General features: G+C 48.0%; 1 protein-coding gene across 2 annotated transcripts in view; it reads left to right on the top strand.

The window, feature by feature from the left end:
- LOC135824841 (uncharacterized) overlaps window positions 1–13,861 on the top strand; it is an 82,337-nt gene extending 68,476 nt beyond the window's left edge. The window contains exons 2-5 of one of the 2 annotated variants that reach the window (XM_065337560.1): window positions 10,017–10,760; window positions 11,181–11,294; window positions 11,902–11,997; window positions 12,537–13,861. In XM_065337560.1, coding sequence (XP_065193632.1) covers window positions 10,017–10,760; window positions 11,181–11,294; window positions 11,902–11,997; window positions 12,537–13,421 — 1,839 coding nt within the window. In that variant the 3' untranslated portion in view covers window positions 13,422–13,861. The remainder of the gene's footprint in view (window positions 1–10,016; window positions 10,761–11,180; window positions 11,295–11,901; window positions 11,998–12,536) is intronic. The other variant, XM_065337563.1, reaches the window with a different exon arrangement.
- The last annotated feature ends 530 nt before the right edge of the window (window positions 13,862–14,391 follow it).

Raw genomic sequence — 14,391 nt, 5'->3', positions numbered from 1 at the left:
TATGGAACAAACTCAATCAGTCCTTTTTCGCTTCGGCAAAGAATACATCCTTGTTCGTCGTCTTGGACAACTGCCACAAGCAATTTATTGTTCTGTAATAATCAGAGTCACCAGCGGTTTTGAAAAAGGGCTGCTTCTTCACCGCCTTTCCAAACAACGTCGCCTGTCTGGACATAGTCAATAACAGTCGTCAGCGCCAGCGCTAGACGGAAGGACTTCAAAGGAGTGCATGGAAGACGGTACTCTGGACGAAGGAGACAGTGAAACTCAAAAATAGAAAGTGTCGACTCGCCGTCGAATGCGCCGAACTTTATGATCCCCGGCCCAGGATCTAGGAGCAGCCAAGGAAGCGCGCGCGGGGGCGCAGAAACTGCCAGAACTACAAAAATATTTGTAGTAGACAGTTCGCGCGCAGCCGTGCGTGGAAAACAGGGGCTACACGTAGACGTACACGTGGCACGCGCACGTGTCATTTCGGAAGTTTTTCAATCCGTAACTGGCCTTGACCCACCCACCCACTTTCGAAGCTACTACGGATTGGAAAAAACTTTCGATAATTGCGGACGACCCCTAAGGGGGCACGAAATAACTAAAGTTTGTACCAAACTAGTGTTTTTCTGAGCGTTGGGGGTGACAGACCTCGACCCAAAACGAAATTTTGTACCTAACAAGCCTGCTGGTACATGTTGGAGTGATCTAACAAAAGCCCCCTACTCTGAAAAAGTGCCCCCCCCCCCCCCCCCAGTCATTTTCCGATTTCATGTTTTCATGCAATTCAACGAAAATGCAGTCAAAAGTCACTTTTACTACAGTCGTCACCAAAAATTTCCGGCCAAAAGCAATGCTAGCTGCCGGTAGTTGTACACTGCTTTGTAGAGAGGTCTAGCCTAGCACTAAACCCAGACTATACTGGAAAGGGGAAAAATGGGATACAGGGTAACTGTTCGCCATGTCCCCCTCCCCTCCCCTACTTAGGCTTTCCCTAAATCGCTGCCCGTTTTTCTTCTTCCTTTTTTCGCCTTTGCGGCTTTTCGCTAAGCTCAAAATACATCAGATTCGGCTGCAGAATTGGAATAATTATATTGGAAAATCGGCTAAGAGAATTGTTGGCGTATTGGCTTCAAAGTTTGTAGCCGAGACGTTATAATGTCAAACTGATTTTGATTGGGAGAGCATATCGGCTACAAGAACACTGGTATACTGTTGACTGCTGTAATTGCTGGTTGCGGACAAACCAAACTACGTGGCGACCACCATGAGGTCTAAAGGAAAGAATAAAGAAAGTGGCTGTATACCACAGCTAAACCAAAGCGTGCGCGCAGGCAGTAATGTGTATGCGCCGGCGGTAATGTGTATGCGCAGCAATACACCAAATACACAAACGACCAAAGCATGCGCGCGGGCTGAAATGTGTGCGCGCAGCAATACAACAAATAGAATACACCAAAAGGGGGTAAAGGGGTTACAAACTACGTTTCTGTATTCGAAGTGTAGGCGTGAAGTATGCAGAGCAGCGTGCACGGAAGTCAATGCTGAAGGTAACGTAACTAGCTTCCGTGGCAATGTAACTGTTCTTAGCACAACGACACAGACAGTGCGTATGAAGATCGCGCATGGAAGAGACACCATAAACAAGTGCCTAGTACAGGCTGAATAGTTACGGAATGCTCGAATGTGGGTTTTATCTATGTTTAGATTTAGAGCACTATAAGTGAGACATGTACGTATGTACAAACATACGTACGAGCGTGCATAGGTCCGATAATGGAATCTAGACATAACGGACACAGAACCATACAGGGCGCAGATCCATACAGGGCGTGGATCCATAAAGGGCACGGATCCTACTTTGAAGTATATGGGAGTTAGATAGACATAAGCGGCTGAATATATTACAACTATAGTACTGTACAAGAAGGATTCGCGAATGGTGGTGCCATTCGCGACACTCCGGGGCCAGGATGTCAAAGAAGATCATTCTGGATGAGTTGGCCAAGGGCCTGACGTTGACGCACTGCTGCCGCACGAGGGGGGCGCTTAGCTGGTGTTTCAAGGTCACTGGGGTGAGCAGCAGGTGTTGAATCTTGATGAGTGTCAAGCGCGGGAGTTGAAGCGGTTGGCTGACATTCGTCGTCAAACTCAAGTGGATACAGAAGTTGCAGGGGTCGGTGTAGCTCAGTTCCATCGGCTGTCGAAACTGTGGCAGAGCGCACCAATCCATCGGGACCAACGTGCAGCTTCTTGATACGTGCTAATTTCCACGTTGCTCTGGGCGCATTGTCGCCAATGAGCACTACCGACTGAATTCTAGGCTCGACCTTGGAAGAGCGACTCTGGTGGTGTTGCCGTTGGGTGCGTTCGCGCAAGCTTGACAAATAGTCGTCTCTCCATTGCTGCCAAAACTGATTTAGCAGCCTGTCACCCTTCTTCCATTTGTCGAGGAGGTCCGTTGCAGCAGATTGGTTGCCGGGTAGATAGTCAGGGTCACTGGCATCATCTGGCTGTACCAACGGCGGGTGGGCGGTTGATGTCCTGATGGAGAGGAACTGCGACGGTGTCAGGACGTTGTCGATGTCGCCGCTCACGTAGGTCAACGGTCGCGAGTTGACCACTGCCTCCACTTCACTCAATACTGTCTTCAGCTGGGAAAGGCGTAGCTTTAGTGCGCCCAGGGTCTTGCGGAGACATCTCTTCGTGATACCGACCATTCTCTCATAGAACCCTCCCATCCAAGGAGAGTAGGGCACAATGAATTTCCATTCAATGGATAGTGATGCACAATACTGGGACATCACATCGGAATTCACAGCCTTTTGGTAGGCTTCGTTGATCACTGAGTGCGCCAGTATGAACTGCGGTGCATTGTCGCACATGATCAGGGCTGGGGCACCTCGTCGCGCTATGAACCTTCTAAAGGCTAGCAGGAAAGCTTCAGTGGACATATTTTCCACAACTTCAAGGTGTACAGCACGTGTGACCATGCATGAAAACAGGAGTACCCATACTTTCTGATGTCCTTCAGCTGTCCAGATGAACAGAGGACCGAAGTAATCTAAACCAGTGTTGGTGAAGGGCAGAGAGCGTGTGACTCGTTCCGCCGGCAACGGTGGGAACATCGGGGAGGCAAATGGGCGGCCTTCTGACTTTACGCAGATCAGACACTTTCTGACAACCTGACTCACCACTGTGCGGCCGGTTGGAACCCAATACTGTTGCCTGAGTTTAGAGAGGGTATGCGCTACGCCGCCATGCATCACAAGCTGATGGGCACGTCTGACTATCAGATTCGTTACGTGGTGACCGGCTGGTAGTAGTACCGGGAATCTGGCCTTGTTGGGGAGATCAGCGTTTTCCAACCGTCCACGGCAGCGGACAATACCGTCATCGTCGCAGTAGAGGTTGAGCTGGTGAACGAGCTGGTGTCGTGTGCCGAGCTGCAGTGCCACGATTATGTTGGGATATGCAGTGGCTTGGATGTACTTCATCCAGAGTTGTTCAGCTCGGTTCATTTCTGACGTAGTGACAGGACCAGATGGTGACTCAGCGGCTTTGCGTAATCTGGACAGGAAACGCAAGCAGAGTGCAGACACACGCACTAAGGCACTAAATGATGAAAACCTAGTGTAATCAATGCCAAATGGTGGGTTAATATGTGCATCAGATTTTTTTTTCTTTTGTGACAAGTTGGCTAGGCAATGGACCACAGAATCTTTTGAACCCTGATTTGGAACTTCCTGAGATAGATGCGAAGGACCCTCCCCGGGCGGCAAAGCTGTAACCGTGTAGGCGACCTTCAGCCATTCTGGACCATGCCACCATAGAGACGAGGCTTGGAGATATGATGCTGTGACTCCACGCGATGGGAGATCTGCAGGGTTATCTGCCGAGCGGACGTATCCAATAGTGAGGTCGGGAACTGATTTGATGGCATCGACACGGTTCTGAACGAAGTTGGGCAGCCGTTTAGATGAGTTGATCCAGTGGAGAACTGTGGACGAGTCACTCCACATCACGACCGTGGCGATGTCAATGGCTAATTCGGATCGTAAGAAAGAGACCATACGCGAGCCGATGAGAGCAGCGAGCAGCTCGAGTCTGGGGATGGTGACCGCTTGGACCGGTGCAACGCGAGACTTGCTGAATACAAGCTGAACCGAAGCGTCGGAATCACTCGACTCTGACTGGTTTGTCATGCGTAAATACGCAACGGCGGCATAGGCAGCTTCAGAGGCATCGACGAATACATGTAATTCATACTGGGTGGTGGACTGCGGTAGTGGTCCAATGAACCGTGGGAACGCTATGTTACCCAAACTGTCAAGCTCCTGTGCCTGACAGGACCAACGACACAGTATGTCCGTGGGGAGCTGGTCATCCCAGCCTAGGTTGAGCTTCCAGATATCTTGGAGGAGTACTTTGGAAGATACTATCACTGGAGAAACAATACCGAGAGGATCGAAGCAACGGGAGACGGCTTGAAGAACTTGGCGCTTTGTCTGCACTACAAGTTCGCTCACAGAGACGGGTGAGATTGCAAGGGTGTCAGCCGCAGGATTCCACAGAAGACCTAGACATTTCTGTGTTGTAGCAGTTGCACGATCAGACGGGTCTACTGAATCGAGGAACGCGGATGAGTTTGAAGACCATTCACGGAGGTTCATACCAGCCTCAGTAAACAGCTGCTTCGCGGAACGGTAGTAGGTGATGCCGTCTGCAACGCTGTCTTTGCCAATAAGTACGTTGTCCACGTAAGTGTTCCGAAGTGTTTGCATGGCATCGGCGCTGCCATCTTGACGTAGATGATGATCTAACGTTGCAGCTAAGAGAAACGGACTAGAGACTATGCCAAAGGGCACACGAGTGAAGCGAAAGACGCGAATGTTGTCTGTGACCACGGGCTTCGTAGTGTCATGTAGCCAAAGAAATCGGGTCACATCACGGTCTGATTCCTGAAGTGAAAGTTGGAGGAAGGCTTTTTCTACGTCGCTACATATAGCGACTGGCGATGTTCTGAAACGGAGAAGTATACCGCACAAGTCCGGAAGCAACGGCGGACCTGGATAGAGACACTCGTTTAAGCTGGGTGCGGAAGTTGAAGCTCTTGCTGAAGCATCGTACACTACACGAAGTTTCGTAGTAGTGTGGCCAGACTTGACGACACAGTGATGGGGCAGATAGTGCCGAATGGCAAAGCACTTGGGTTTGTCGACGGGGATGTCTTCGATGACGCCCGCGGTAAGTTGATCTGCAAGGACTTTGTTATACGCCTGCAAGACATCTGGCTTTCCCTGCAGTTTATGCATGAGAGAACGAAGACGACCGAAAGCTAGGTGATAGTTTTCAGGTAGCTCCGGTCGACCCGGGCGCCAAGGCCAAGAGACAACGTAACGACCACAGTCAACAGACACGGATTGACGGAACTGGTCTAAGACTTGAGTGTCGCTACTGGAAGTTGTGACCGTGCCAATCTCTTCAAGATTCCAAAACCGACTGATGTCAATCTCGGGCTGTGCGTCACATGAGAGGACCAAAGGACTACTCGGCTGAGTGGTCTGGCAAGAGACTGGACCTGTGCGGATGAATCCGACAATAGACTGAAGAAGGATCATACCGTCGCCTAGGCGGAGATGCTGATCACCTACTATGTCATAATAATGATCAAGACCAATCAGAATATCGATAGGTAAGTGTGATGCGTCAGATAGAGGCTCTGCTAGAGTAAGGCCTTTCAAGGTGGGAAGGTGTTTGGAATCCACTGGCCACTGACGTACAGGAGCGGTGATCTGTGGGTGGGTGTTGGCAACCATTGTAAAAGATGACCCATCAGTTGTGGAAAAGGTGACGCGGACAACATCGCTGTCAACTGATTTGCGTTTCTTACTGCCGAAACTACCGATCAGTAGCTTCTCCTGTCCAAGTACGGTAAACCTGGCTTTCTCTTGAAAGGACTGTGACACGAAGGATTTGTTTGAACCCGTGTCGAGGAGTAATCGGGCTTGCAGTGGTTGCTGTTCCGTACCATCACATGTGTTCATGTTGATCAGTGTGACAAGTGCTGTTTGCATGATTGTGTTGGAGGTAGGTGTACATGCTGTTGTACATGTTGAAATTTCATCTTGCTGCTGGTCTTGTGCTGCGACCGATGTAATGGTGTGTAGTGTGTTAGTGGGTGAAGCAGCTACCCTAGAAGATTGTGGTGAACTGGCGTCACCTGCGGCTGGACCAAACTTGTCCGGGCAGAGACTACGATGATGTCGATAACTTCGACAATGATAGCAATAACGAGTGCTTTTGCAAGAACCAGTGCTATGGCCAGCGCCAAGACAGAGAAAGCAGTGGCCCTTTGCTTGTTTTTTCCGTGATTCGATGTCAGGGTACTCTTGGCACTCATCAGAAAAATGCGATTTTTTGCAGAACACACATTTTTTGGCGGTGGATGAAGTTGCCAAGACTTGGGCTGACGAAGTGATCGGGTCACTGACTCGGCTACTGGAGGTGAAAGGACCTGAGTCGGAGCGTTGCTGCGATGATTGTCGGTCGGCAGCTTCATGGGCTACAACATACTCTCGAAGGTGAGTGCATAAGCTGGTCACAGTCCAATCCAATGAGCCCTTCTTTAGCTCTAGCTGTGCCAATGTGTGACGTGGCAATTTGTTGGTGATAATGGATATAAATATTGCCTGAGTGATGTTTTCTCCTAGGGCTTCCAAGCTGCGCATGTGGATATCCACCTGATCGATCAAGGCACGAAGTGATGTTGTCTGGTTACTGGCTGCCTGCAGATCCCGCAGTGCAGTGTAATGTGCATTTATGCATGTTTGCTTTTTACCGAAACGATCAGATAACAGTGTTTCGGCCACCTTGTAATTGGCACTGGACAAAGGCAAGCCTGCAATTGTATCGAGGGCAGGACCTTCTAAGAGACTCTTTAGGTAGGAGAATTTCTCCACGTCCGATAGGTTACGGGCAGCAATCGATGCTTTGAACATGTCGCTGAATTCAAACCACTTAAGTATATCTCCAGAGAACTTTGGGATGTGCAACTTTGGCAGGTTTGTGGTATGCTGTTGAGGTGTGCTGCTGCCTGGCGTGTTCTGTGTTAGAACTGTCGACTGGCTTTGCTGTATGTATTGCTGTTGTTGATTTGCCATGGCTGTTTGGGCAGCAATGAACATCTGTGTTTGCTGTTGTGTGGTTTGGCTAATTTGGATTAGCTGCTTGATTTGCTGTTCAATTGCATCGGATTGAGTGGCAGAACTGCCGTCAGTTCTAGGTTCAGACTTGACACGAGTGGATGGAGTACTCTGCGAGGACAGGTGAAGAGATCGTCTGAGTGTTTGAGCTGTTCTGCTCCATAGGATTGAGTTGTCTGAATATGACGAGATCTCACTCATTCTGTCCTCCTCAGAGTCCTCCAGATCCAATGATTCTAATGCGCTAGCAACATCTTCACAAGCATCATCATATGCACATAAATCTAGTTGCACAACTTCTAACAAATTACTTAGCTTTTGTTGATATTCGGAAACAGCGCGCGCTGAGTCACTATCGTCACTGTCACTGGTCGTCGTTTCGATTTCTCTAGCGAGCACCTCAGCATCTACGAGACTCTTCTCGATGTCGGTTTTCAACTTGCGTAGTTTACTCCGACGTAAATAGAGGGTACCAGAAAACTTAGGTCCTGGCATGATCCCGGGTTTCGGCACCAGTTTGTAGCCGAGACGTTATAATGTCAAACTGATTTTGATTGGGAGAGCATATCGGCTACAAGAACACTGGTATACTGTTGACTGCTGTAATTGCTGGTTGCGGACAAACCAAACTACGTGGCGACCACCATGAGGTCTAAAGGAAAGAATAAAGAAAGTGGCTGTATACCACAGCTAAACCAAAGCGTGCGCGCAGGCAGTAATGTGTATGCGCCGGCGGTAATGTGTATGCGCAGCAATACACCAAATACACAAACGACCAAAGCATGCGCGCGGGCTGAAATGTGTGCGCGCAGCAATACAACAAATAGAATACACCAAAAGGGGGTAAAGGGGTTACAAACTACGTTTCTGTATTCGAAGTGTAGGCGTGAAGTATGCAGAGCAGCGTGCACGGAAGTCAATGCTGAAGGTAACGTAACTAGCTTCCGTGGCAATGTAACTGTTCTTAGCACAACGACACAGACAGTGCGTATGAAGATCGCGCATGGAAGAGACACCATAAACAAGTGCCTAGTACAGGCTGAATAGTTACGGAATGCTCGAATGTGGGTTTTATCTATGTTTAGATTTAGAGCACTATAAGTGAGACATGTACGTATGTACAAACATACGTACGAGCGTGCATAGGTCCGATAATGGAATCTAGACATAACGGACACAGAACCATACAGGGCGCAGATCCATACAGGGCGTGGATCCATAAAGGGCACGGATCCTACTTTGAAGTATATGGGAGTTAGATAGACATAAGCGGCTGAATATATTACAACTATAGTACTGTACAAGAAGGATTCGCGAATGGTGGTGCCATTCGCGACAAAGTTGGTGCGATAGTGGAAGATTTGGTAGATTTTCGGTGATTCCCAAAGAAACTCTCCAAAATCGGCAAAAAGCTTAGCGATTTTTCGATAAGTGTCGTTTTCGGCAAATTTTTCGGCCGGCCGATTTGTGGATTTTACTAGTACTTCGAAGTAACGATCTTCCTAATGGCTAATGTTTGTTTGAGAGGAGGTCAAAAGACACGAGTCACACGACCTGAACGCACTAGTACTACAAGTACTGAAGTAGAGACCTCGAGCGGTCATGCTTGCAGTGACATCATTCGTTCGTAAACGCTCTTTGCAACAACATTTGGTAGATTTTCGGCGATTCACAAAGGAACCCTCCAAAATCGGCGAAAGGCTTAGCGATTTTTCGATAAGTCTCGTTTTCGGTGAATTTTTTGGCCGGCTGATTTGGGGAAACCTACCCCTACTATTTTGACCTGGCTAGAACCCTGGTGTATGATGTGTACATGTATGTATGTGTAGGGTACTCAGTATACGCATGAACTCCTAAGCAGTAAACACACGTTGCTGGGCAAAAGTTGGTCCAGCCATGGCCTGACCAACCGGGCTGGTTCTGCCGAGACTGGAAGAGCACTACAACTTCCCCTGTTGGCCGAAACATCCGAATCACCTCGCGGTTGGGGGGTTGAGACAACCCTCCCTCCCCCCCCCACCCACTCATGCCTTCATCCACTGCCCAGTGACATCCCTGTGATGTACTTGTATTGTGCTTGAAATGTAACTATAAAATACACCCAAAATCCAAACACACATTGATGTACAGTGACTTTCTCGGTGTACGTATACTGCCTGTTTATCTACTGCAAGTCTACAAATTGTCGGTACCTTTAAATTTCAGCCCCCCCCCCCCCCGGCCTAAAACACACATTTCGGCCGCATTTATTAATTGGGCATGTACTGCTGTTACCTGTATACACTGTCACCTCGAACCTGGCAAAACAACATTTTGGTCGCAACAAATTTTAGGCCCGAAATACATATGCGCCGACAACTGTAAATCAAAAAACTTTCGCCGGTGAAAACTTTCGCCGCGCCGATCTCCAAAAACTCTTTTCGGCGCCACTAAACTTTCGCCGTGGGCGTGCAAGAGTCCAAAAAAAGTGATTGATGTTTCGTGTGCACATGTACTAGAGGTATAGTAGTACAGAGGTCCGCATAGTTTCTAGACCCCTGTCTACTGTACGCATTTTTACAGAGAGTCCGGCGGCATAAGAGTGACCCAAATTGACATTTGGTTCTGGTGACACGTTTTGGTCGGCGATTATTTTTGGCCGATTGGCATCGACCGGCGAAATCAGAGAAATTATATCGCCCGCGAAAATTTGCTGATTTACAGTATTAAATTTTGCTGACTCACAGTATCTCTCTGTCTGCTCACCTAATTGTTCATCTGCCTTTCTCTCTTTCCGGCTGTTTTTCTGTTGTTTGTTTGTGTTTATTTGATGGTCATGCACAGAGTCAACCAAGCTCTGCTGCTACAGGACTTACCAGGCAGCTAGAGTCGATTTCACAGCAGCTATGCCAGCAAGCCTCATGCATTGCTGACATCACCACACGCAGCTCTGCAGTAGAGGACCAGCTCGGCACCATTGTACAGCGTCTTGGTGATACCCAGCTTGAAACCACCAGTATCCGCGGTCAACTGCGGACTACGAGCCAGCAAGTGACTGGGATATCCAACCGCCTGGAGACAACGAGCCAGCAAGTGACGGGAATGTCCAATCGTCTGGAGACAACGAGCCAGCAAGTGACTGGGATGTCCAACCGCCTGGAGACAACGAACCAGCAAGTGACTGGGATGTCCAACCGCCTGGAGACAACGAGCCAGCAAGCGACGGGAATGTCCAATCGTCTGGAGACAACGAGCCAGCAAGTGACTGGGATGTCAAACCGCCTGGAGACAACGAACCAGCAAGTGACTGGGATGTCCAACCGCCTGGAGACAACGAGCCAGCAAATGACTGGGATGCACGACCGTCTGGATACGACGAACCAACAGGTGACTGAGATGCGTGACTGCCTGCAGACTACGAACCAACAAGTGACTGAGACGCGCGCACAAGTCACTAGCCAAGCAGGACATGCAGCAGCAGTAGTTGCCACCCAGTTGACAGACCTACGTGCAGCCATCAGTGAGCAGTTCAATGAGACCAACCGAAGCGTGAATGACCAACTTTCACAACTTCGCTCATCACTGCAGGTAAGAATGCGGATACGCGTAATGCCGCGTATTAAAGAAGGTGCTTACGGCCGTATAAGCCTGGGTTCAAGGCATGCTTCTATTCAAGTGATGATTCTATTCAAACATTCTTCTACATCAACATCATCAGTCTACACTGTGCAGTGCATACTGCCACACAATCATGTACTGTGCAAGTACTTGCACGTGTATTTTGCAGAGAGCGTCTGCTAGTCGAATAATGCTTCTGTGTCATGGTGCGCTTCGAAAAACTGTCTTCTATTCGAGTCATGCTTTTATACGCGACACTACAGAATGCTGTTGGTCATCAGCATGTGTGTGTGTGTGTGTGTGTTTGTGTGTGTGTGTATGTGTGTGTGTGTTTGTGGGTATGTGTGTGTACGCGTGTGTTTGTGTGGTATATTGCCCTGTGCGTTTCAGGTCAGTGCGGGAAGTGACACTGGATCTGGACGAACGGCATCACTCGTCGGTACTAGCGGAAGGCACACTTTCAGTGCAGGAAGCATGGCCAACAGGACAACTGACATGTCTAGTGTAAGCAAATCTTAAGAAATAATGGCGGTAACCTTGGCGATTACTGTATAAGGTAGTCAGTAAAGAGGTTCAGCTGCACGCCATATTTGACGTGACGCGAAAGTTCAGCTCGCGTTATTTGGCGGTGGGTGCGTTGGAGAATAAGGCGAGTGACCTGCGGCTCAGGTCGAAATTTGGAGTTTTACGCCAATTTTCACGTGAAACGGCACATCACGTCAAAAACAAAAACCCATAGCTATCCTCTCTCTAGTGTTTGCTCCCACCCTGGAGCTTGTACTCATTGGCAGGTTCGATAGGCTTCGTGTGGGGCTCTGGACGACAGTCGAGAGTCAGAAATGTCAGGTTGGCGGGGAAAAATGAGAGCTCACTAGTGCGTGCTAACATCCTCCTTAGAAGCAGATCTTGCCCAGCACATCTTGATGGATGTTGACAATATTACATTGACAATGTGCATAACACAAAAGGCATGCTTCGCCTCAGCCCGTCCAACAATAATGTTGCTTATGTTTCACTCTTCGCGGTATGATGTAAATTTGTACGTGTAAGTGGATGCGTTGGAGTTTGCGGACAATAAGAACAGTCGTGTCTTCTTTATTTCTGTGTGTAGGTTGGTGAAAACTCTAGACAGCACTCTGCTGCACCCGCCGCACGTTCTCTGGCTCTGACGCCGGGGATGATTCAGCGAATCACGAGAGAGAGAAAGGTATTGTCAAATTTGTTTTCAATTTTCTTCTTCCTGTTTTCCCGTGTGTGAAAATCCATTGGTGCTTCGTCCCTATGAATATGTTCTATGCCTAGCACCTGTTAATATGAGTGCATGCAAGTACAGTGAAACAGCTGTCTAAGACGACCGCTCAAAGGACCTTCAAAATGCGGCCTCTGTTACCAGGTGGTCTCCTTATCCAGGGTCATTTGACTGGAAATAGCATCCCTTGGTCCTGGCTGCGGTGGTCTTCCAGGACCGGTGGTTACCTTACCCGAGTGGTCGCCATGACAGGCTTTACTGTATGTGCACGATGCAGGATGCCACGAATGTATTGTACGTTGTTCTAAAGATCACCCAGCTATAGCCACCGTCTTTGGTTGTACAGTGGGGAGGTCGCTTAGACCAGGTTTTATTGTACTTGAGTATATTTCCCTTGGCACATATTGTTCATTACACATGTATGTACGTATTTTCTGATTGTTCCCTGGGTGACTGCATGTGCTGTTCTGTGTTGTGGCTGTGTGTATGTTCTCCAGTGGATCAAAGTACCTACACGATCTCATTGTGATGGTGGGTGTGAACTCATCAACCACCAGAACACTCTCGTGGCTGTCTGGAAAGATCGGAAGGGAATCATTTCAAGCATCGCGCAGACTACAGATATGCGTCACTGGACTGACCTTCCCCTTCCTCATCATTCTGGTCCATTCAAATACCCGTCCTTGGCAAGCACTGGTCAGGTTTTGTACATGTATTGTTATGACAATCGTGATCAAGCTGTTCTACTGCAGTACACCCAGCGTGATAGGCAGTGGGTGGAAGTAGCAAAGGGTCCAAATCAGCAGCACTCGGGGTGTGTTGTTCATGCTACGGACACTGATGTTAGTCTTCTAGGTGGCTACAACTTTCAGCCAGGATCCCTGCCTTCACCTTTATCACCAGCCAACAATGTGAGCTGTTACACATTTTCTTACAGGCAGTGGAACTCCTCTACTGCCAATTCACCTTCCCCACCTCCACTCCCATGTGACTGTAGGGATGCCTCACTTGTAGCCTGCCATGGTTCACTGTACATCATAGGTGGTTCTACTGGGTGTTTCCTCCAGTACACTGGTAATGGTCATTGGCAACAGGCTGTAAAACCAGATGGTGTAGACCTGGTGAATAGCCTTGCATGTTCACTGTCTGATGACAGTCTAGTCATAGCCAGTGCCCGGGTCACTGCCAGGTTCTGGATGCATACAAAGTATAGTGTGTATAATACACGTACAGGGTGTGTCTCTGACTTACCCAATTTAGAGACTGGGGGTTCTAGCCTTGAATCACTGGCAATACTCAATGGAGTACTGCTACTAAGTTCAAGAAATGGCAATCTTTACACCTTGGATGTTAACCCTTTGAGCCTGGATGATGTACAGTGAAACCGTTTTAGGACGAACACCCAGGGACCTTTGGTATTTGTTTGCAATACCGGAGGGACCTTTGGTATTTGTTTGCAATAACGAAGGGACCTTTGGTATCAATCTATTTTGTAAACTTAGAAGAAAAGAGGACCAAAGGGCACTTCTTATAAATGAATCCTTCCTTGGCTCTGCACCTGAGTCTAATCATGTTGTTTACTTACTTCTTTTCACTAATGTTTAGTTGATGTTACTTGATGTTTCCTTTGCAGACTTTTTTCTACTTTACTTTGAAGTACATGTACATAGTGATACAGTAGACTAACTTCATGTTCCTGTACATATCCATACTTACCATGACACTGCATTTCTTGATTTCTTACCTCTTGATCTTATCATGCTGTTTACAAGTTCTATTTCATCTTGGCAGTGATTGCCTGCTTGGTACACCTTTGACTGGATGACGTCATTGCTTGTTGTACCCATGACTGGATGAGCTCATTGCTTGGTATACCCATGACTGCATGAGGTCATTGCTTGCTAACCATGAATTGATGGGGTCATTGCTTGTTATTCATGACTGGATGAGGCAAATTCCTGTAAGTCTGCGGGTGCCAATATGTTGAAAGTGTTGTACATGCAAAGCCTGAAGTTTGGACAATGAGTCAATGACATACCTAGATATGAAAATGTATTATACAAATGTACAGTAGTTGTGAGGCATGCGACAAATGCACTTTTTGGTGTCTATTAGTATTACCATCCTCGATATGGGGACTGTCCCGGCCAAATCGTGATGATTGGCAGATACGTACTAAATGTACTTCAAGTACACGTACCGTTGTTACCAGTACTGATCACATAAGGATAATCAACAAAATTAAAATCAGAGTTTAAAAAGAAGAAATCACATGGAAACGAGTTATGAAGCAACCATCCACGACTGTAGCAAGATAATAAGCAGTCACAAAGTGCGATAACAGGGCATAAA

The sequence above is a fragment of the Sycon ciliatum genome, chromosome 9 (assembly GCF_964019385.1).
Source record: "Sycon ciliatum chromosome 9, ocSycCili1.1, whole genome shotgun sequence".
NCBI lineage: Eukaryota > Metazoa > Porifera > Calcarea > Leucosolenida > Sycettidae > Sycon > Sycon ciliatum.
The sequence above is the reverse complement of the archived record's forward strand: the minus strand, read 5'-3'. Positions and strand labels throughout refer to the sequence as shown.